The sequence below is a fragment of the Urocitellus parryii genome, chromosome 1 (assembly GCF_045843805.1).
Source record: "Urocitellus parryii isolate mUroPar1 chromosome 1, mUroPar1.hap1, whole genome shotgun sequence".
NCBI lineage: Eukaryota > Metazoa > Chordata > Mammalia > Rodentia > Sciuridae > Urocitellus > Urocitellus parryii.
Window position 1 is genome coordinate 167,318,675 of NC_135531.1, and position 20,245 is coordinate 167,338,919.

General features: G+C 61.2%; 1 protein-coding gene across 23 annotated transcripts in view; it reads left to right on the forward strand.

Moving 5' to 3' along the window:
- Positions 1-19,650, forward strand: part of Obscn (obscurin, cytoskeletal calmodulin and titin-interacting RhoGEF) — a 130,841-nt gene extending 111,191 nt beyond the window's left edge. For 15 of the 23 annotated variants that reach the window (XM_077802198.1, XM_077802207.1, XM_077802201.1 and 12 more), the window contains 26 exons: positions 5,698-5,892; positions 7,043-7,142; positions 7,469-7,599; positions 8,052-8,164; positions 8,406-8,574; positions 8,771-8,852; positions 8,937-9,137; positions 9,687-9,747; positions 10,066-10,143; positions 10,428-10,600; positions 10,804-10,830; positions 11,586-11,738; positions 11,834-11,879; positions 12,247-12,324; positions 12,598-14,488; positions 15,177-15,251; positions 15,470-15,580; positions 15,661-15,828; positions 16,726-16,851; positions 17,010-17,180; positions 17,701-17,785; positions 17,984-18,223; positions 18,426-18,649; positions 18,851-18,926; positions 19,143-19,292; positions 19,381-19,650. In XM_077802198.1, the coding sequence (XP_077658324.1) occupies positions 5,698-5,892; positions 7,043-7,142; positions 7,469-7,599; positions 8,052-8,164; positions 8,406-8,574; positions 8,771-8,852; positions 8,937-9,137; positions 9,687-9,747; positions 10,066-10,143; positions 10,428-10,600; positions 10,804-10,830; positions 11,586-11,738; positions 11,834-11,879; positions 12,247-12,324; positions 12,598-14,488; positions 15,177-15,251; positions 15,470-15,580; positions 15,661-15,828; positions 16,726-16,851; positions 17,010-17,180; positions 17,701-17,785; positions 17,984-18,223; positions 18,426-18,649; positions 18,851-18,926; positions 19,143-19,292; positions 19,381-19,558 (5,102 nt within the window). In that variant the 3' untranslated portion in view covers positions 19,559-19,650. Of the gene's footprint in view, positions 1-243; positions 287-2,689; positions 4,390-5,697; positions 5,893-7,042; positions 7,143-7,468; positions 7,600-8,051; positions 8,165-8,405; positions 8,575-8,770; positions 8,853-8,936; positions 9,138-9,686; positions 9,748-10,065; positions 10,144-10,427; positions 10,601-10,803; positions 10,831-11,585; positions 11,739-11,833; positions 11,880-12,246; positions 12,325-12,597; positions 14,489-15,176; positions 15,252-15,469; positions 15,581-15,660; positions 15,829-16,725; positions 16,852-17,009; positions 17,181-17,700; positions 17,786-17,983; positions 18,224-18,425; positions 18,650-18,850; positions 18,927-19,142; positions 19,293-19,380 lie in introns of those variants that run through there. The other 8 variants (XM_077802236.1, XM_077802237.1, XM_077802240.1 and 5 more) reach the window with 5 other exon arrangements.
- The last annotated feature ends 595 nt before the right edge of the window (positions 19,651-20,245 follow it).

The window sequence follows — 20,245 nt, forward strand, 5'->3', positions numbered from 1 at the left end:
CGCTCAGGAGGGAGAGTGGGCTATCCTTGGGGTGCCTGCTGTCACACCCCAGCCCCTCGGGGCAGATGCTCTCACCCGTCTGTAGCTGAGGAAACTGTACCTCCTAGCTGAGACAGGCTGCCCAGGGACACATGGCCAGTGCTCCTAAGCCCAGCAGGTGGCTGCACTGCAGTGCCATCAGGGAGTCAGCCCCAGGCACTGGCTTCTCTGTAACCCTTGCTATTCTGACTGTTTTCTTTGTAGTCACTGAGCAGGCGACTAAAGTCCCCAAGAAAACCGTCATCATGTAAGTGCAGGCGTGTTCCTAACATGTCCTCGGACTGCAGTGCCCTGCATGCCACTAACCTTCCCGGACCTTGCTGTGTGTCCTGGCCACTTGCAGTGACTGCACTAACAGCCTGGCTCACTTCTGGCCACCAGTGCCTTGCAGATTTCTCACCACAGCCGTGGCCTCAGGTCCCTCCACACGTCACGGCTCTCTTGCTCTGCACACAACACAATGGCTCACCAGAGTGGCACCACTAGGGTGGGGCTGGGACTGAGCCACTTCCCTCAGAAGACTAGAGACAGACTCTTATCCCTTGGTACCCCAGGTCTGGGACGGTATCATCCAACAGAACTTGCTGCAGTGGTGAGAGTATTCTCTCTACACTGCCCAGTGTGGCAGCCACTAGCCACATGTGTCTGTTGAGTACTTGAAGTGTCTAGTGCAGCTTTAGAAATGAATTTTAGGGGCTAGAATTATGGCTCAGTGGTAGCGCAGTTGCCTGGCATGTGTGAGGCTCTGGGTTTGATCTACAGCACTGCACATAAATATATAAATAAAATAAAAAGATCCATTTACAACTAAAAAAATTTTTTTTTAAATGAAGGAATTTTAGCAGTCTCCAAACCCAAGCCTAACCAAGGTTCAGGGAAGTGAGGAGGCTTAGGGTGGCTCCCAGAAGTCAGCTGAGAGCCCATTTCCCCAGAGCCATGCCCGTGGGCTCTTTGTCCTTCAGTACCTTCATGCTGTAGAAAATCTGGGCATGTTGGTGAGCTGACTTGGGGGATCAGAGCTGGGTGAACTCACAGAACATAGGCTTGCTTATGACCTGGACAGTCCTGGAGACTTGCAGAGGAGGTATGCAGGTGGAGGTGTGGGGAGCTGTAGGCAGGACTGGCTGAGGATTTTATAGGTTACAGGCTGGTGCTCCAGGATAGAAACCTCCATTCCCCAGGGGCTGAGCAGCCGCCAGAAGGGCCTGAAGGTAACTGTGCTACAGAAGAATTCTGTCATCAGAATTGATGAGGCCCTGGGTTAGCTCTTCCCTGACCTCCCTTCTCCCCAGAAGTAGGCTTTTCCTACTGTGCCACCCAACAGATGGGAACAGTTGGGTGGTAGAGTGCCATCCTGGGTACAAGCAGGTGTTCTAGGGCCTCAGACAGGTTATTGCTCCCTTCCCTCCACAGGGGGAGCATTGTAGAGATGGAGCCAGATCCCATTTGGGAAGCTTCAGAGGCGACCTGAAGGGGACTGGGGATCAGAAACATTCTGGGAAGTACCCACCTTCGTCCTGCAGAGAAGGCTGTGCCCCCTCAGCTTTGGCCCTCAATAGGCCACCAGGAGCCTCAACCTCCCCACCAGTCAGTGGAGTAGGAGATTCCCTTCCTCCTGGACAAGGGATAGGGAATTAGGGTTCATCACTGCTGTGCACCTTGAGGGTGCCCATGTGTCTCTGGGCCCGTCCCTGGGAGCAACTCTTCCTGGAGCCCCGAAGTTAGAGCAAGAAATAAAAATAAGTGCTGAGAGAGAGAGAGAGATAGGCAGTGCCGTGGTCAAAGCACCAAGTCCTGACCATGGGTAGATCCTCAGCTGAGCCCCGTGGACTTGCTTCCCTCAGCTGGAGCCTGCTCCCTGCTCATGGCCCACTTTACCTCAGCTCCTGCTAGAGCCAGGATCACTGGCAGCAGAGGAGGACCTGGGCTAACCAGTGCATTGCTGACCCTTGGATCTGGGCATTTTTGAGCCTTTCCCCCTGTCCATGCCTGTAAAGGGGATCAGAACCACTGAGGGCCCTTGCTGAGACAGGCCAGGGCTGCAGAGTCGCTGGCCCTCCCAGCATGCACTCCTGAGATGTTGGCCTTGAGCTCTGCCCCTCCCACCTTGGGAGATGCCAGCCAGGCAGGGGACATGGCCATGTGGAGCTCAGAGTTCATCCAGTCTTCCCCTTGGCCTGATGGGGCCTCACTGGCCTTAGATCCAGAGGCAAGGAGCACAGGCCACAGGCCAGCAGCCTGTCACTTGCCAAGGACTTCATGGCATGTGGGCACTTCCTGGTAGCAGGCTGGGCACCCTGCCTGAGGTACAGAGCAGAAAGCCTGCTGAAGAGGGGGACGGGGAGACAGTGCAGTCCTGGTGTCCAGAGGCTTCAGCTTGGGTGATGTAGCATGGGCCTTCTAGGTGCCTCCACGTGTCTTAAGCAGAGCAGAACTTGAGCTTAGCCATGTGAAACACTGTGCTTGGTTTCCTTGGCTTCCTGCCAGGGGCTCTGCAGGTGGGGCTGAAGAGCATGTGTAGGAGTTTGCACACTCACCCTCCTCACCTGTTTGTACCTTAACTTGGTCTCTGGCATGTGCTGATGGCTTGGAGCTGGGTGAGGCTGCAGATCTCTGTGCCCATCTCTTCTTGGGCCCTCTCCCCTACCAGAGAGGAGACCATCACCACCGTGGTGAAGAGTCCCCGTGGCCCACGACGGTCCCCCAGCAAGTCCCCCTCCCGCTCGCCTTCCCGCCGCTCCACCAGCCCACAGAGGCCAGTTCTGTTGGCCCCTGACCTGCTGTTCCTGCCGGGGTCCAGGCAACCTCACAGGCCTGAGACAGAGCCAGGCTGGAAGCCCACTGTGCCCACACTGTACGTGACGGAGGCTGAGGCCCCCTCCGGAGCCCTGCCAGGGGGCACAGGGCCCCAGCCCAAGTGGGTGGAGGTTGAGGAGACTGTTGAAGTCCGAGTGAAGAAGTCGGGTCCTCAGGCTGTGTCTCCCGCCAGGGAGGTGCCCAGAGGCATGGGGGCACTGCTCTTCACACTGCCTGGTGGGACGCCAGGTGGGGACCCCAACGCCAACAACTCCAACAACAAGCAGCTGGACCAGGAGCCCCATGCCCAGGGTCCAGCTGTGGTCCGCATTGGGGAGCCCCTCGTCTTCCATGTGGATGCTGGGGGCAGTGTGGACTGGGCTGCTTCTGGAGCAGTCAGCCCTGAGCCAGAGGAGACTGGGGCTGCCCTCAGGGACAGCAGCACGGAGTGGGCAGGAGGAGAGGGTGATGGGGAGAGCCCTTTCGTGGTGGAGGAGCCCCAGGACACGGATGGCCTTTGCAGCCGTGACCCCAAGATCCTCACACACAATGGTCGTGTGCTGACCCTGGCTGACCTGGAAGATTACGTGCCCCAGGCAGGGGAGACCTTTGGCTGCCATGGCCCAGCAAGCAGTACCTCCGACGACATGCCCTGTGAGGTCTCCGTGCTCCAGAGAGAGATTAGTGAGCCCACCGTGGGGCAGCCCATCCTGCTCAACGTGGGGCGCCCACCCAGACATGTGGGTCCATCTGGCTTCTTCAGGTCGGGATCCCAGGTCCACAGCCCTGAGGACCTGTCCTTCCACGTGCGAGGGGCCCGAGCTGGGCCTGTGGGCAGTGCTCCTTGGACCTCCTCCTGCACCCGGGTCCAGCACTCTACAGACGGCAGGCAGAGCAGCTTCAAGACGGAGGTTTCCACCCAGATGGTCAGCTTGGGGACTGTGGGAGAGACTGTCACTCTGCATATTCGCCCAGATGGAGATGAGGCCCCTGGCCCCTCCCAGGGCTGAGGCCAAATACCCTGGCAAGACAGGGAGGCCAGGGCACTCTTACTGTGCCGTCCTTGCAGCATGGGGCCTGCACCCTGCTGGGCAGCAGCACCTGCTCAGGAACCCTAGCTCACCTCAGTCACCTGTGCTCAATGCGCTGCTCTTCTGAGCTCGGGGTTCAGCCTGCCATGCCCTCTGTCCTGGGCCCTTCCTACCTCACTGGACTTTGGTCCTCAACAAAGAGGACCACAGTGCCTACAATGCTGGATGCACTGAAGTCCTTCAAGAGAGCCCTGGCCAGGGGCAGCTCAGAGACCAAGCTCTGGGTTGTCCCTTTTGGCCTGCAGGAGCCTCTAGGCTCTGGACACAGATGTGGACTTGGGCCTGTGTCCTGCTCCCACTGGGCACAGCCTTGCCTGTCCCCAGGCTAGGGATGGGACCCAGACCCCCAAAGCCACACCCAGGGCCTAGTGGCCACCAGCGGCTCTGCAGGGTGGACACAGGGTCTGTGTTGGGAAGTGCACCTGTATTCTGGCTGATAGAGCAATAAACCAGTCTGCGCCTCCTCTCTGCTCCTCTCGCTCTCGCACTCAGTACCCCGGGATCCCCTCCACCCATAGCCCTGGTTGGGCCTAGACCAAGTGCCCTTGTTCCTTCACTCCAAGGTCAAGCTGGGAGCCACATGGGTGCCCTGTATTGGCTCCTGTGTGCCCAGTCGGGCTGTGGCAGCACATGGGCCTGTCTTGTTCCCAGGCAGTGGCTGTGGGGCTGGTCCTGTGGACACATGATATGACCAGAATCACCCATAATTGTCCCTCTGGCCCACCAGGAGCAGTGCAGGCTTTCCTCTACCTGGCAGCTGAGGCTAGTGTCAGGACAGATGTGATGTGGGGGTGTGATATGGTGGTCCCAAGTTCTTGGCATCTAGAGGTTTACCCCTTTGTCCCCAGCTGAGGTGACCCAGGACAACCTAGCATCTGTCAGAGGGGTGGGAACCACTCTGTGCTGAGCTCCAACCGTGAGGCTTCCCAGGGATCCACTGACCTCTTGGATGGGGAAGAGGAGGGTGGGTTCCCTGACCCCATAGAGGGCATCCTGGAGCTGCCTCTCCATTTTGGGTGCCCCTCCTGGGCAGGGGCTCAGGAGGGCTGGGGAAGGCTCTGGGAAGGGACCTTCTGGGGATGAGAGTGGTCAGCATCCTCAGGCTGCAGATGGTTGGCAGGTGGGAAGGGCAGGGGCCATGTCAGGCAGGTGCCTGGGGAGTCCTTCAGGGATAGGGGGAAGGGGCCAGGGAAGGATAGCATGGCCTGGACTAGCTGTAAGTGGAGGGTGGACGGTTACTATGCAGATGGAGTTGGGTAAGGGTAGGGCAGTGGGTCTGTCCCCAGGAGGGGGGGCCAATGGCTCTGGCCACCTGGACACCAGCCCCATGATCCCTTGGACCTTGACATGGTATCAGGCTGCCCCCAGGTTTAGAGCTGGGGTTCAGAGTCAGCCTTGTAGGACAGCCAGCCTTGGGATGAAGTGTGTGCTGGGATTTGGGGCACATGAAGGGTGAAGGGTGGGTTCCCGGTCCCCTGGCCCAGGAGGAGGAGGAGTTCTCCATGGGGCACCTGGGTGAGGACAGGCCTGAGCTCCAGGGGAGGAAGTAGCTGTCCCCAGTGTGGGTTCTGGGGCTTCTCTCTCTGTGCCAAGCCTCCATTCCTCACAGCCTCCTGAGCGGGTGGGTGAGTGAAGCAGGTGGGAGGGGCCAGCTGGGGGTCAGCCCACTGGACTGTCTCTGACAGGGACTGGTCTCTGGAGGCCCCTACCTGGGGTCAGGCCACACCAGACCCTGGGCCTTACCATCTGCTGCTGACCCACCTCTTCATAGGTGTTACCCAGGACGGCTCCGCCCAGCCCTCCCTTGGAGCCGACCAGGAAGTCCCATCTGTGCTGCAGAGACTGCTGGGCCCTGAGGCTCCAGGCCCTTCTGCAGGGGACTTTGCCAGCCCCACCCCTGGCCCCAGGGAACCACTGGCATTTCAGGAGGCTGGCCCCCAGGCCCCAGAAGCCTCGGGCACACCTGGTAAGCCCTGCAGGGAACTGGCTGCAAGGACACATCCTGTGCTGACCCTGTCAAGGAATGTCCTTGGGCTCTGAATTTGCACATGGCCACCCCAGGGTTCTCAGCATGGTGGCAGTTAGGTGCAGGTCTGGCCCAGTGTCCCTCTCAGGACCAAGAGTAAGGCAGCTTCGTCTTGTCTGCCACCACCACCAGCTGTGACAGATTGGTGCCCACAAGGGATGGAAAGGCAAAGGCTAGGGATGGCATCTGTGTGGGAGGCTGCTGGATCAGAGTGGCCGCAGAGTTCTGGTGTCCAGGAACGCGGAGATGGAGCAAACCCCTGGTGTTGCTTGGCCTGCCTCGGCACTGGTGTTCACTTTCCCTGCTGCTGCTTTGGGGGAGCAAGCCGAGCCCCTTCCCATCCTGGGCTCCCTTTCCCTCCACTCATTCCCTGTGTCCTGCCTGAAGATGGAGGGGTTCCCCTAAGTTCAGCCTCCATCCAGCCCTGTCCTAGGAGGCCCAGCACATTGCCCCTCCCTGCCCACCCCAGTGCTGGCTCCAGGCTGAGATGCCTCAGTTCACCTGCAGCCAGCCTCAGGGCCCTGGAGAACCTCCCCAAGGGCACCACCGCCTGCTCTAAGTGACCACCTGGTCACCCTAATCCCTACTTTTCTAGCCAGTCTGCTAGGCTATCCTCTGTTTTGTCCCTGGCCACTGATAGAGTGGGCCTTGTCTGTGTGCTATGGCCACAATACAACTTGTAGTGCTGGGTGACGTCACCTGCAGTCTCTCCTGCCCGTAGGAAGCTGCCAGAGCCTATGGCACCCATGGCATGGGATATAGCCACTTTCCTGGGTCACCGACCTATGCTGTCAGGATGTTCCCTGGATGGTAGCCTAGCTGCTGGGCAGGGACACTGAAGTGGGTGTCCCTCTTGGGGCAGGTGCCTGCAGAATGGACCCCAGCCAGCATGCACATGCTGAGCCATGGGCTGAACCTGGGCTTTGGGGACAGTCTCACCCATGGCCCCCAGGTCCCTGCAAGCAGTGGTCTTGCTAAGCATACACACCCCCTGGCCTGGTGATGTGGGGGACAGTTGGGCAGTGCAGGGCCGAGGAGGGTCCCTTGAGCCCCAGCCCAGCTGTGTCTCACGAGGCTCCTCATCTACCAGCAGCTGAGACCCCAGAGGTGCCACAGCCTCTCATCCGGGAAGTCCTGGAGCAGGAGACGGTGACTGGTTCTGGGGCCCAGGGACGGACCGTCCCCATCCGGTAACCTCCCCCAGTTAACTGAGTCATGAGATGGGGGCAGTCCTGCCAAGGACAGCTCATGGGTGGGCAGGTCCATCCCCTCTGGCCATGTGGTACGCAGAGGTAATGGGGTGGTCCTGTGGCCTCCTGTGCACTCCTTGACTGCCCCAGGCCAAGCCAGTAGGCAGGGAAGAAGGCCAACCTTAGGGAAGGAGGTGCAGGAAGCCCCCACAGCAAGGACCAGGGTCTTCCATCTGCACACCTCATCCCCCCACATGTGGGGAAAGCCTAGGACCCCATCTTGTCACCTCTAGCCAGCAGAAGCTCACCTAGCTCTGTGATTCCAGGGTGGAGGGTGCTGCCTGGCCAGGGGCAGGTGCCGGGCAGGTGCTCTTGGATGTCCACAGCCATGTAATCACAGAGACCACACAAAGGACCTATGTGTACCAGCCCATCGACACCAGTGCTACAAGTTCAAGTATGGGGGTCAGGGGTCAGGGCGTGCTGTGAGGGTGGCCCTGCAGTGCCTGGGCTGGGGGCAGTTGCTTGGAGGGTGGAGGGGCCCGCTAGGTCCCCGCCTGCTTCAGCCCAGGTTCCCCACCCCTTCTCTTGTGCCACAATGGGTGGGGGCTGGAGCTCTCCTTCAGGAGAGGCAGGCACTACAGATCCGGTGTCTGCTGGACCCAGTCCTGGAGAGAGCCACCACCCCCTAGCATGTTCTGCCTGCCTTGGCTTGACTGTTCTCGTGACTGCTGGGCCAGCTGAGGGCAAAGCAGGGAGACAGTGGTTGGATGGAAGGAAGAACTTCCCAGTTACCAGGGGGCCCTGTTGCCTGTTGCCCTGGGGTGTACTCAGAGCCTCACTGACCACATTTATGGGCTGTGCAGCCTGGGAATCCCTCCTCATGTCCCCCTTTCCACCTCTTCCCAGGGCCCCCAACCATGCAGGTGACCATTGAGGATGTGCAGGTCCAGGCGGGTGGTACGGCACAGTTTGAGGCTGTCATTGAGGGGCACCCACAGCCCACTGTGACATGGTACAAGGTAAGAGCTGGCCCAGGGAGGCAGGGTGGGGCCCTCAGAGGCCGGAGGCACCTGTGTGTGCATGTGTGTACGAAAACCGCACCACACGATCCTAGCTGTGCGGCCCCTCCTGCAATCCCCAAGCCCATCATGGCTGGGCATGGGGCTGGACCTGGGGCCGACACACAGCAGGTGCCAGGGAAGGGCAGGTGGGCCTGATGCTGGGATGGGCTGATGGCGTCCTGGCCTGCTGGTGTTTCAGGATGGTGTCCAACTGGAGGACAGTGCCCGGCTGAGCCAGCAGAAGGATGGCACCACTCACTGCCTGCTACTGAAGGATGTGGCCCAGCAAGATGCAGGCGTCTACACCTGTCTCGCACACAATGCTGCTGGCCAGGTGCTCTGCAAGGCGGAGCTGCTGGTCCATGGGGGTAAGCCGCAGAGCCTCCCAGGCCCAGGGCCGCTCGGTCTCCACATGGCATCCCCAGTCTCCACAGGGACCCCAGCTCAAGGTTCCCATGGGCCACAGGCCCAGGCCCAGGGAACAGCCTGCCAGCTCCACAGTAATGGGGACGAGGGCCAGGGCAGTGCCTTTGCAGTCCTAACTACCTTCTGTGCTGACCACAGGAGACAGTGAGCCAGATTCAGAAGAGCAGAGCCATCGGAGGAAGCTGCACTCCTTCTACGAGGTCAAGGAGGAGATTGGCAGGTACACTCCAGCCCTTCTGGCCCCGGGGATGCCCAGGACCCGTGGCACAGCGCCACCATCCTGATCCCCCTCCCTCCTCCCCAGAGGCGTGTTTGGCTTTGTGAAAAGGGTACAGCACAAAGGAAATAAGGTATTCTGTGCTGCCAAGTTCATCCCCCTGCGGAGCAGAACTCGGGCCCAGGCGTACCAGGAGCGAGATATCCTGGCCACGCTCAGCCACCCGCTGGTCACTGGGCTGCTGGACCAGTTTGAGACCCGGAAGACCCTCATCCTCATTTTGGAACTGTATCCTTTCTTCTCCCGGCCCCTTGGGGTTTGAGGAGAGGGGTGCAGTGGCCACCAGGCTGGGGATTGGAGGAGCATATGCTCCCTGGGCCTGGCAGGTTGTGATGGCCTCAGCCCACCTTCCTGTGGCCAATGCTGTGTGACAAGCAGCCCTGTTCCTGCCGCTCGTGATGGTGTTGGTCAGGGGGTTCTTTCTCTCTGAGGGTTGTCCATGGAGGTCACCAGGCAGGGTCAGTGGCTGAGCTGCTCCTGAGGGTCCAGATGTCCTTGGTGGAGATGGCCAGGGTTCTCCTCCCATGGGTGACCTCTCAGATGTAAGGAGAGGTGTGTCCTACACAGGTTACTCCAGGTCTTTGCCCACTGCCCATAGGTCCCTGACTGGGGTCTCAGTGTGGAGGGCCTTGTGGCTGGATCTGCTCCTGTGTTCTTGTCTCTCCTCTGAGGAGGGATTTGTGCAGACAGGCCAGGTGCCCCCACCCTACCACTGCCCTGTGGCCTCAGTCCCCAGGTGGGTTCCAGCCTCAGCTGCTTTCCTTGACCAGGCCCCAGGTGCTCATCAGAGGAGCTGCTGGATCGCCTCTTCAAGAAGAGCGTGGTGACAGAAGCCGAGGTGACCCTGCACCTGCCTGCCACTGGCCTGAGCTGCATGCGGGTCCCAGCCCCACCCAGACACAGCTGCCCCAAATGTGGCCCAGGCCCCGCCTCTCTGGATCCCAGGCCCCATGGCTACCCAGGCTCTGTGGCCAGCTGCACTGCCTGGCTTCCTGCACACCTTGCTTGTTCCTGGGGATTTCTCTGGCTTTGGCACTTAGGGCTCAGGGTGCCACCTACCCTGTGGGCTTGTCCCAGGTGCTAGACTGGGGCACTCAAGCAGGATGAGTCAAGGTGGAGGGCCGGGGCCCCTCCCTGAGCACAGCATTTGCCACAGGTCAAGGTCTACCTCCAGCAGCTGGTGGAGGGACTGCACTATCTGCACAGCCACGGGGTCCTCCACCTGGACATAAAGGTACTGTCCCTCGGGCTCCTCCAGAACCTGGGTGGGAGAGGGGAGCCCTGGGCCTGCAGGATAGGAAGGGGCAGGCCTACCGTGTCCAGTTTCCTTGACAGGGCTTGCTGTCCTGCAGGGACTGGATGCACTGCTAATTGGCAGCTCATCCGTGGGCTCTGCTCTGACAGTCTGACTGGTGCTCCCTATGCCCCACGTTGGCCTCATGGACCCTGAATGACTCCCTGAGGCCTGGAAACCCCAGGTGGCCCAACCCCCATAGACTCCCCAATACTTTCTGACAGCCCCCCAATATCCTGATGGTGCATCCTGCTCGTGAAGACATTAAAATCTGCGACTTTGGCTTTGCCCAAAAAATCACCCCTTCAGAGCCACAGTACAGCAAGTACGGCTCTCCAGAGTTCGTGTCCCCCGAGATCATTGAGCAGACCCCCGTAAGCGAGGCTTCTGACATCTGGTGAGTGGTCAGGCTGAGTCAGGACTGTGACCCTCCTGGGACCATGCTGGGGAGTCATCTGGCAGCCCAGCAGCCAGCCAAAGGGTCCTCTCTGAACCTCTGCCTCCTACTGCACCCCTGGGATCCCCCATGCCTCCTCCCACATACCCCTTGCCTGTGGCCAGGCCTGGGGTGACTCATAGTGGGTGGTTTTCTTTCTGCAGGGCCATGGGGGTCATCTCTTACCTCAGGTGAGCACAGCCTGTTCTTGGCAGCTGCTTCTTGAAAGCCAACCCTTCTGCAGTATCCTGAGGGCCACGTGTGCTGCTGGCCACACCCCCAGACCAGAGACCCAAGAGCCCAGGGGCAGCTATCTTGGGAACAGGCGGTCAGCCAACCCTGATAAGAGGCTCCTGCCCACTGCTCCTCACAAACACCCTGTCATCACTAGGCAGAGCTGAGCTGACCCTGTAGGGTCTGTGGGATTTTTGTCCAGAGTCCACTCGTAGTGGTCACTACTGCCCTGAAGATGCTAGTGATACAGACTGATCCTTGACGTCTGCAGACTAAGACCTGTCCCCACTTCAAACATAGACTGGTGCCTATCTAGGCTCCCTGGACTCCTGTCCCAGCTGAGCCTGGATCCCTAGCTCAGGCTGAGGCCAAGTACCCACCCCAGGTTGAACCAGCACCCAGCCTTGGCATACATCCCTGCTTCAAGCTAGCCTGGGTCTCCTTTGTAAGTTCAGCCCTGTACCCACCTCTGGCCATGAGAGCCTCAGGTTAAAGCAGGGCCCCCATGCAGGCTGACGTTTCCTTGATCCCTGTCCCAGCCTGAGTGGGGACCCCAACCCTGGTCTGAGCCCAGACACCCTCTTTGGCTTTGCCTGGATTGGTGTTCCAAGCTGAGGCAGTATCTGGGGAACCTCAGATACTGCTGGGTGGGAGTGGTGCCAGAGTTCGTCCCCAGGGGCTTTGTTTGAGGGCAGGCTCTGCCTGTTTTCAGCCTGACCTGCTCCTCCCCGTTTGCGGGAGAGAGTGACCGTGCCACCCTGCTGAATGTGCTGGAGGGGCGGGTGTCCTGGAGCAGCCCCATGGCTGCCCACCTCAGTGAGGATGCCAAGGACTTCCTCAAGGCCACGCTGCAGAGGGCCCCAGGGTGAGTGCATGCCTCTCTTGCCTGCCCAGGGTGCGGCCAGCCCTGCCCAGGGCCAGCTGACTGCCTGGCTGACCTGGGCTCTGCTCTCCCTCCAGGGCCCGGCCCAGTGCCTCCCAGTGCCTCACCCACCCCTGGTTCCTGGTGAGTAGGCCCAGCCTGGCTCAAACCCCAGGCCTGCAGGGAGGGACATCCAACCCAAGGGGGACGAGGGCCTGCCTGCATCAGCACATATGGTGGTGGCATCCAGGCCCCTGTGCCCCAGTTCAGAGGACACTTGTCCCTTCAGACAGGCTTGGGATCCTGAGACCCTCACAGGGGGTTAGGGCCTCCCCGACGACCTCTGGCCTTTGCCTTGCCCTGTCTGGGCAAAGTAAGAGGATGAGCCCATGAGACCCCAGGTCTGAGGGCAAGTCCACCTGCCCCTGCCCAGCTGGGCCTCCATCCCAGGAGGGGCCCCCATCAGGGCGCTGGGGTCTCTCCTCAATGTGGCTGCTCCCTCACACCCCAGAAATCCATGCCTGCGGAGGAGGCCCACTTCATAAACACCAAGCAGCTCAAGTTCCTCCTGGCCAGGAGCCGCTGGCAGGTGAGCTGTCCCCTGAAAAGGGGGTGAGGGCAGGGTCAGAAACACAAGCCCAAGCCCGCCTAGCACACTCCCAGGCCTGACACCTCATCGGATCTCAGCCATGAGTGTGCCAGCCGCAGAGGGATACCCAGTGGCCAGGCAGAAGCCAAGAGCCCTGGTGCAGAGGTTCCCACTGCTCTGGGTCCCCACCACTTTGGCCCACTGGGAACGTGGAGGGAGAAGGCCTGCTGGGTGCCGCGGCCCCACCCAGCGACTGCTCTGTGCCGCCCCCAGCGCTCCCTGATGAGCTACAAGTCCATCCTGGTGATGCGCTCCATCCCAGAGCTGCTGCGGGGCCCACCCGATAGCCCCTCCCTGGGAGTGGCCAGGCACCTGCGCGCAGAAGCCAGCTGCTCCTCCAGCTCCTCCTCCTCAGACAATGAGCTCGCCCCATTTGCCAGGGCCAAGTCGCTGCCATCCTCGCCGGTGACCCATTCCCCGCTGCTGCACCCACGGGGCTTCCTGCGGCCCTCAGCCAGCCTGCCAGAGGAGGCGGAGGCCTCACAGCAAGGCGCAGGGCCCCTGGCAGCCCCCGGCTGCGTCCCCCGGCACAGTGTCATCAGCAGCCTGTTCTACCAGCAGGCAGGCGAGGGCCCTGAGCGAGGCGCCCTAGTCCCTGGAGGCCGCCGACACGCGGCCCGGAGGCGGCACCTGCTCAAGGGCGGGTACTTCGCCAGGGCCCTGCCTGGTCTGCGTGAGCCTCTGATGGAGCATCGCGTGCTGGAGGAGGAGGCCGCCAGGGAGGAGCAGACCACGCTGATAACCAAGACACCCTCCTTTGAGACGGCCCTGCGCCTGCCCAGCGCCAGTGTCAATGAGGCCCCTGGCCGTAGCCACTCCCTGGACCAAGAGCCTCCAAGTGCCATCAGCCCCTTGAGTGAGGCCTGCAGTGAAGGACAGTGCCCTCCCACAGCCTCCACAGGGGAGGCTGGTGGGAGAGACCAGAAGCCCCCGAAAGGGCCCAGTCTGTCTCCATTACCTGCTGGAGACTCAGGGCCTGCTCAGCAAGCGGGGTCGTCCAGGCTGGGGCAGGAGGCTCCTTCTTGTCACCCTGAGCAGGGTTCTGCCCCCCAAAAGGGCTGTGGCCCACTGTCACCACAAACTCATGGCTGTTTGCCTCCAGGGTCTGTCAAGGAGATACTTCTGGAACCCCCCTGCCCAGCCCAAACAAGCCCCCTGCCAGGCTCTGAGAAGGAGCCTGGCAGCATCTCTCCACCTGGGGGACCTTGGACCAGCTCCTCCAGCTCCCTGGAACCAACCTGCCCCACAGGCATGGAGTCCAGCCCTTCCCTGGACACTGGCAGCCTGTCTCAGGAGGCTGAGCAGAGGCCTGACCCAACACCCCCCTTACCAAGGCCTCAGGAGCAGGCCACCACCAGGAAGTTCTCCCTGGGGTACCGTGGGGGCTATGCAGGGGTGGCGGGCTACGGTACCTTTGCCTTTGGTGGGGATGCAGGGGGCATGCTAGGACAGGGTCCCTTGTGGGCCAGGATGGCCTGGGCAGTATCCCAGTCCTCCGAGGAACAGGACGAGGCTGCAGTGGGAAGCCCTCAACCCCAGGCCGACCTGGGGCCAGTGCCTGAGACCAGAGGGGCTACCCTGAGGGCTTCCCCAGAGCTGACCTCGTGGGAGCAAGATGGGCAGGTGTCCCTGGTGCAGATCCGGGACCTGTCAGGGGATACAGAGGCTGCCGACACTGTGTCCTTAGACATTTCAGAGGTGGATCCCGCCTACCTCAACCTCTCTGACCTGTATGACATCAAGTATCTCCCATTCGAGTTCATGATCTTCAGGAGGGTCCCCAAGCCCTGGGAGCAGCCAGAGCCGCCCTCTCCTGAGGCTGAGGCTGGGGAGGAGCTGGCAGAGTTCCCTGAGGCTGCGTGGCCCTGGCCAGGGGCGCTGGGCCTTCGAGCTGGCCTGGAGATCACAGAGGAGCCGGAGGACCTGGAGGCACTGCTGGGGGAGGCTGCGGCCAGCAGAAAGCGCAAGTGGTCCCCCTCCCGTGGCCTATTCCAGTTCCCTGGGAAGTGTCTGCCGCTGGAGGAACCCCTGGAACTTGGGCTGCGCCAGAGGGTGAAGGCTTCCATGGCTCACATCTCCCGGATCCTGAAGGGCAGGCCGGAAGGTGACTTCCTCCTCGTCCTATCCCCTGGCACATCCCTGCCCCTTAGGATCACTCACCCTTTCGTGCTCAGGGTCCTGCTGGACCCCCCCTCTGGTGCTGTTGCCCCTACCTCCCAACTGCACCCACGGCTCTACCTGAGTCCTGGGGGCACCTCTGCTGACCTGAACCTGCCTTACTGGGCATGTGAGGCCATCCTGGAGACAGCTGCAGGGAGGGCACCTGGGGAGAGGGCAGCCAGGATCCCAGGCCTCCCCCACTGTAGACCCTCTGACCCAGGAGTCTTATGGCCCCACCCTCAGTGACCTCAGACCTTCTGAGCCCAGTCCGGTGGCCCCAGATCCTCCTGACTCCAGGTCTCTCTTGATCCCAGAACAACTCGACCCTAGGCACAGCTGACCCCAGCTTCCCTGACCCCTGAGCTGCCTGGAAGTCCCAACTCCAGAGCAGCCTCTGTGACCCCCACCCTCCTGACCCCAGCCTGACCCCGGCCCCAAGCAACCCCCTCCTGCACTGCAGGCCTTAGAGCCCCCAACAGCCCACTGCTGAGGGAGGTGGGAAGCAGGTCCAGCTTGTCTTCACCACCCCAGTCCCTGAGACCTGGGCCTGCCAGGAGAACAGGCAGTGTGAGGAAGCTGGTGCTGCCCGAGGACAGACCTCCCTACTGAGACCCTTCCCCCTCCTCCTGCAGGCCTGGAGGAGCCCCCCAGGAAGAAGGCAGGCCTGGCTTCCTTACAGCTGTCAGGTCTGAAGGGCAGGGACCAAGGTGAGCAGGCCCCACTGTCTCAGGGTCCTTTCCCAACCGCCATGGTGCCTACACCAGAGGGGCAAGCCCCCACCCACCTATGGGGCTTAAGCCCAGAGGCAGGCTGGGCATGGGGGCTGAGCAATCTTGGAGGGCTTCCAGGAGGAGGCAGTGCTGCGTCCTGCCCACACTTTCTGGCCTGGACTTCCCTCTGAAGGCTCTTCCTGCCTCCTCCTCAGCACCAACCTTCCTGAGGGAGCTCTCAGATGAGACCGTGGTCCTGGGTCAGTCAGTGACACTGGCTTGCCAGGTGTTAGCCCAGCCAGCTGCCCAGGCCACTTGGAGTAAAGGTAAGGGGTTGGGATACAAGCAGGGCAGCAGGGGCCCTCACTGTCTAGGGGAAACTCAGACCAGCTCTGTGCTGTCACAGATGGGGCCCTCCTGGAGAGCAACGGCCACCTCCTCATCTCCTCCACCCTGAAGAACTTCCAGCTGCTGACCATCCTGGTGGTGACTGCTGAGGACCTGGGCATGTATACCTGCAGTGTGAGCAACCCTCTGGGCACAGCAACCACCACGGGCGTACTCCAGAAGGCAGGTGGGTGCGCTCTGCTAGAGGTCCCTGCCAGGCCAGGGAGGCTGGGCTGGGGGTGCTGAGCCTCGTTTCGTGAGCTGGACTGGGCCACTCCCTCAGCTGTGGGGCTGTGGGATTTGGGGTTCAGGAGGTGACCACAGGTGCGTCCGAGTTACCGAGCAGTCCAGTCCTGATGGGCCGGGCATTGCATATGGCTGCTGTGGGTGCCTTCTGGACTGTCCAGGGTCTTCAGGGGTTGGCAGGAGGCAGGAGACTGACAGGAGACAGATGGAAGGCAGGGGTGGGGGAGCAGCGTGCCCAAGAAGGAGGAGAGCGGTGTGGCAGTGTTCCAGCCTGCTGTGCACCCTGCTGCCAGGAGCTGGCCCAAGGCCTCTGCTGGCCAGGAGGCGGAGCTCCCTGTGGAGGGTGCCACCCTGCCCTCCAGTGGTGCAGGAGGGAGGAGCCCCATCTTGTTTGTGTCTTCATCAGAGTAGAGTCAGGATCTGAGTATGCAGTGCCTGGGGTGTGTGGGCAGCTGAGATGGCTGCTGGCCCAGTCTGGAACTTGCAGACTGACCTCAGGCCCTGTACTGGGGCGTTCAGCCAAGCTTAGAAACCAGGGCAAGGCCCCCCGACCAGAGCCTGGGCCACTCCACCGAGGCCTGAACATACCCTGGCGAAAGGCTGGCCAGGAGGGATCCTGGTGGGGAGGGCTGGGCAGACATCTGACTGCCCACTAGGGAAGGAGGCATGCCCCTCCTCCCATTGCTTTCTAGGACCTCACCCACCCCAAACAAATGGCACTGGGAAAGGGTGGGCTTAGGAGCCTAATGTTTGCCGAAAGTAAGGGAGGGTGAGGCAGGGCCAGCTAGAAATCAGCCCTGGGGGTCAGATGCTGACCCAGACCATGGGTGGCCTCTAGCAGAGCGCCCCTCATCTTCCCCACGCCCGGACATCGGGGAGGTTTACACAGACAGGGTGCTGCTGGTCTGGAAGCCCGTGGAGTCCTATGGCCCTGTGACATACATCGTACAGTGCTGCATAGAAGGTACTGTGTGGGCCCTTTGCCCTCTTTCTCTGGGGCCCCTGAGGCTCAACATGCCCCCAGGGTCAGCATGGAGGGCCCTTGCCCACAGCCTGCTCTGTGTCCTGGGGAAGGTCTTTCCTCCTTCCTCCCCAACTGCCTCTTACTCCATCTGTGACCAGGTGGTACCTGGACCACCCTGGCCTCTGACATCTTCGACTGCTGCTACCTCACCAACAAGCTGTCCAGGGGCGGCTTGTATACCTTCCGGACAGCATGCATCAGCAAGGCAGGAATGGGCCCCTACAGCAGCCCCTCGGAGCAGGTCCTCCTGGGAGGGCCCCGCCACCTGGGTGAGCCACTCCTGGGCAGCCAGTGGATGGGGTGGCTGGCAGATCAGAACAGGCACCCTCCTGCCTGTGGACCCTGTGGTGGCCACTCCTGCACTCAGCCAGCATTCAAAGCCTGCACATTCTGGGGCCCTCACCCTTCAGCTCCCTTCACTCACCCACACCCACTGGTGCCACCCCAAGAATTGGCAGTGACTTCCTGGGTGCTGGGTCTGGGTTGGGTGGAAGAGTGGTTTGATGGATCAATAGTGTCTGTTGTGGGCCTGGGAAAGGTGGTCCCTGGTCCATCCTGGAAAGCGCCCTGCTGCTCAGGATGCGTATCCCCAAACACACTTATGATGAGGGCTTTGTTGTGTCCTGAATCCAAGTTCCCTTCTCCCCTGCAAAATGACCTGAGGGAGCAGAGGCCAGAGCGGGCACTCAGGCAGGGCCACTGTCTGGTATCTGAGGAGGAGTGAGGGACGAGGAGGGGAGAGCCTGCGTTGGGATCCTCCTGAACCTGTCACCTGCCCCTCCCTAACAGCCTCTGAGGAGGAGAGTGGCCAGGGGCGGCCAGCCCCGCCTCTCCCCAGCACCAGGAACTTCTCCTTCCAGATGCAGATCCGGAGGTGCAGGGGCCTCTGGGGACAGTGGGTAGTGGGATGGTTACTCAAGCTGCCCTGCTGGCTCTTTGTGCTCCCACCCCCACATTCCCATGCTCAGCTCAGAGCCTCTTCCCTGTGTCTGGCTGCTGCCCCTGCTGAGCTTGGTCTCTGCTGCTCTGAGTGCATGGGGGCCACTCAGGTCCTGCTGTGTCTCTCTCCCAGGGGCCGCTTCAGCGTGGTCCGGCAGTGCAGGGAGAAGGCCAGCGGGCGGGCCCTGGCCGCCAAGATCGTTCCCTACAGGCCTGAGGACAGGGCAGCCGTGCTTCGGGAATATGAGGCGCTCAAGAGGCTGCGCCACCCACACCTGGCCCAGCTGCATGCTGCCTACCTCAGTCCCCGGCACCTGGTGCTCATCCTGGAGCTGTGCTCAGGGCCCGAGCTGCTGCCATGCCTGGCGGAGAGGTGGGGGCAGAGGGCTGGGTGGAGGGATGGCTGGACAGGCAGATGATGCAGGGTTCTGGGAGGGAACGCCGGGCGGGCCTGCCACCCTCCTCCACATGCCTGACCCCGAGCTGTGTCAGAACAGGGTGCCTTTCCCAGTCCACTGCTCCTTCCCTGTGCACATGCCCCCTCGGGGCCTGTCCTGAGCCACCTCTGCCCCCAGGACCTCCTACTCAGAATCCGAGGTGAAGGACTACCTCTGGCAGATGCTAAGTGCCACCCAGTACCTGCACGCCCAGCATATCCTGCACCTGGACCTAAGGTCTGAAAACATGATGGTCACCGAGTACAACCTGCTCAAGATTGTGGACCTGGGCAATGCCCAGAGCCACACACAGGAGAAGGTGCTGCCCTCTGACAACTTTAAGGACTACCTGGAGACCATGGGTGCGTGTGTGGCCACTGTGAGAGGGCAGGCATGGGCGCCTGACCTGTTGGGGGGGGGCAGGAGGAAGCCCTCTCCCTACCGGCTCTACTCTCCCCTCCCTTCAACTCCACTGCAACCCTCCAGCCTCACACCTGGGCCCACCTTCTGAACTCTCACCTGTGCCCCTCCCTCTGTGCCCACCCACCCATGCCCCTCTGCAGCTCCGGAGCTCCTGGAAGGCCACGGGGCTGTTCCTCAGACAGACATCTGGGCCATTGGTGTGACAGCCTTCATCATGTGAGCCCTTCATGTGTCTGGGGAGAGAGGTGCTAGATGGGTAGGGCAGGGCTCCATCTGTCTGAGAGTGCCCTCAGAGCCCCCATGAATCTCCACGGAGCCATCCAAATATGACCTCAGAGTCCCTGCACCCCATCATCCTTAACGGGTGACCTTGGAGTCCCTGCACCAAATCATCAAGGGTAATGGAGAGCTCCCTGTGCTTCCTGTTCTCAGGCTGAGCGCAGAATACCCCGTGAGCAGCGAGGGGACACGCGACCTGCAGAAGGGCCTGCGCAAAGGACTCATCCGGCTGAGCCGCTGCTACGCGGGGCTGTCAGGTGGCGCTGTGGCCTTCTTGCGCAGTGCACTGTGCGCCCAACCCTGGTACAGAGCGCCCTGCCTCGCCACGCTATGCCCCGTCCTGCTCTCAGGCTGCTCTCTGGCCCGCTCATGGACCCTCCCTCCTCCCCAGGGGCCGGCCATGCGCCTCCAGCTGCCTGCAGTGTCCCTGGTTGACCGAGGAGGGACCCGCCGCCTCCCAGCCAGCGCCAGTGACCTTCCCCACCACACGGCTGCGCGCCTTCGTGCGCGAGCGCGAGAAGCGGCGTGCGCTGCTGTACAAGAGGCACAACCTGGCCCAGGTGCGCTGAGTGCCAGCCCTGCAGAAGCGCGTGTGTGGAGTCGCTCGCTGGGCCACGCAACGCACAGACACACAGACATACCAATAAAAGTGCGAATCCGACTGAAGTGTCTTCTGCCTCACTCAGGGTATTCCGCGGCTCAGGGTATTCCGCCCCCCCCCCCCCGCCCCCCGGGGTGGCTGGGCACCCCCATGGAAGGCGGGCTTGGGAACAGTTCCCTGGGAAGCCGGGCACTCTCAACCCTGTTGAGGTTGTGTGCACAGCCCTCACTTGTGTGCGTTTATATTAGGACGCCTTAGTTCTGCTTCATCACAGGACCCCACACCCTGGCCAATCGCCTTCCCCCATGCATGCAGCTCCGCCCATTGGACAGTGCATCAATGGCAGTTCTTGAACAAAACCGCAGAGAGGCAGAGGGGAGTTGCTCGCCACAGCAGTCTGTGGGGTTTTCACCCCTCTTGTGACGATTGCTGGCTCTCAGCCATAGTGAAAAGTAGATTGACATTCCAAAAGATGGACAGTTACTACAACAAAATACCTGAGATAATTAACTTTATACAGAGATAAAATGTATTTGGCTCACGTGTTAGAGAATCCAGGCCATGATGGATTGGCCAGTGGTGAAGCAGCACATCACAGTAGAGAAAAACCATTGAGGTCATCAGCCAGGAAGCAAAGAAGAAGAGGAAGGAGCAG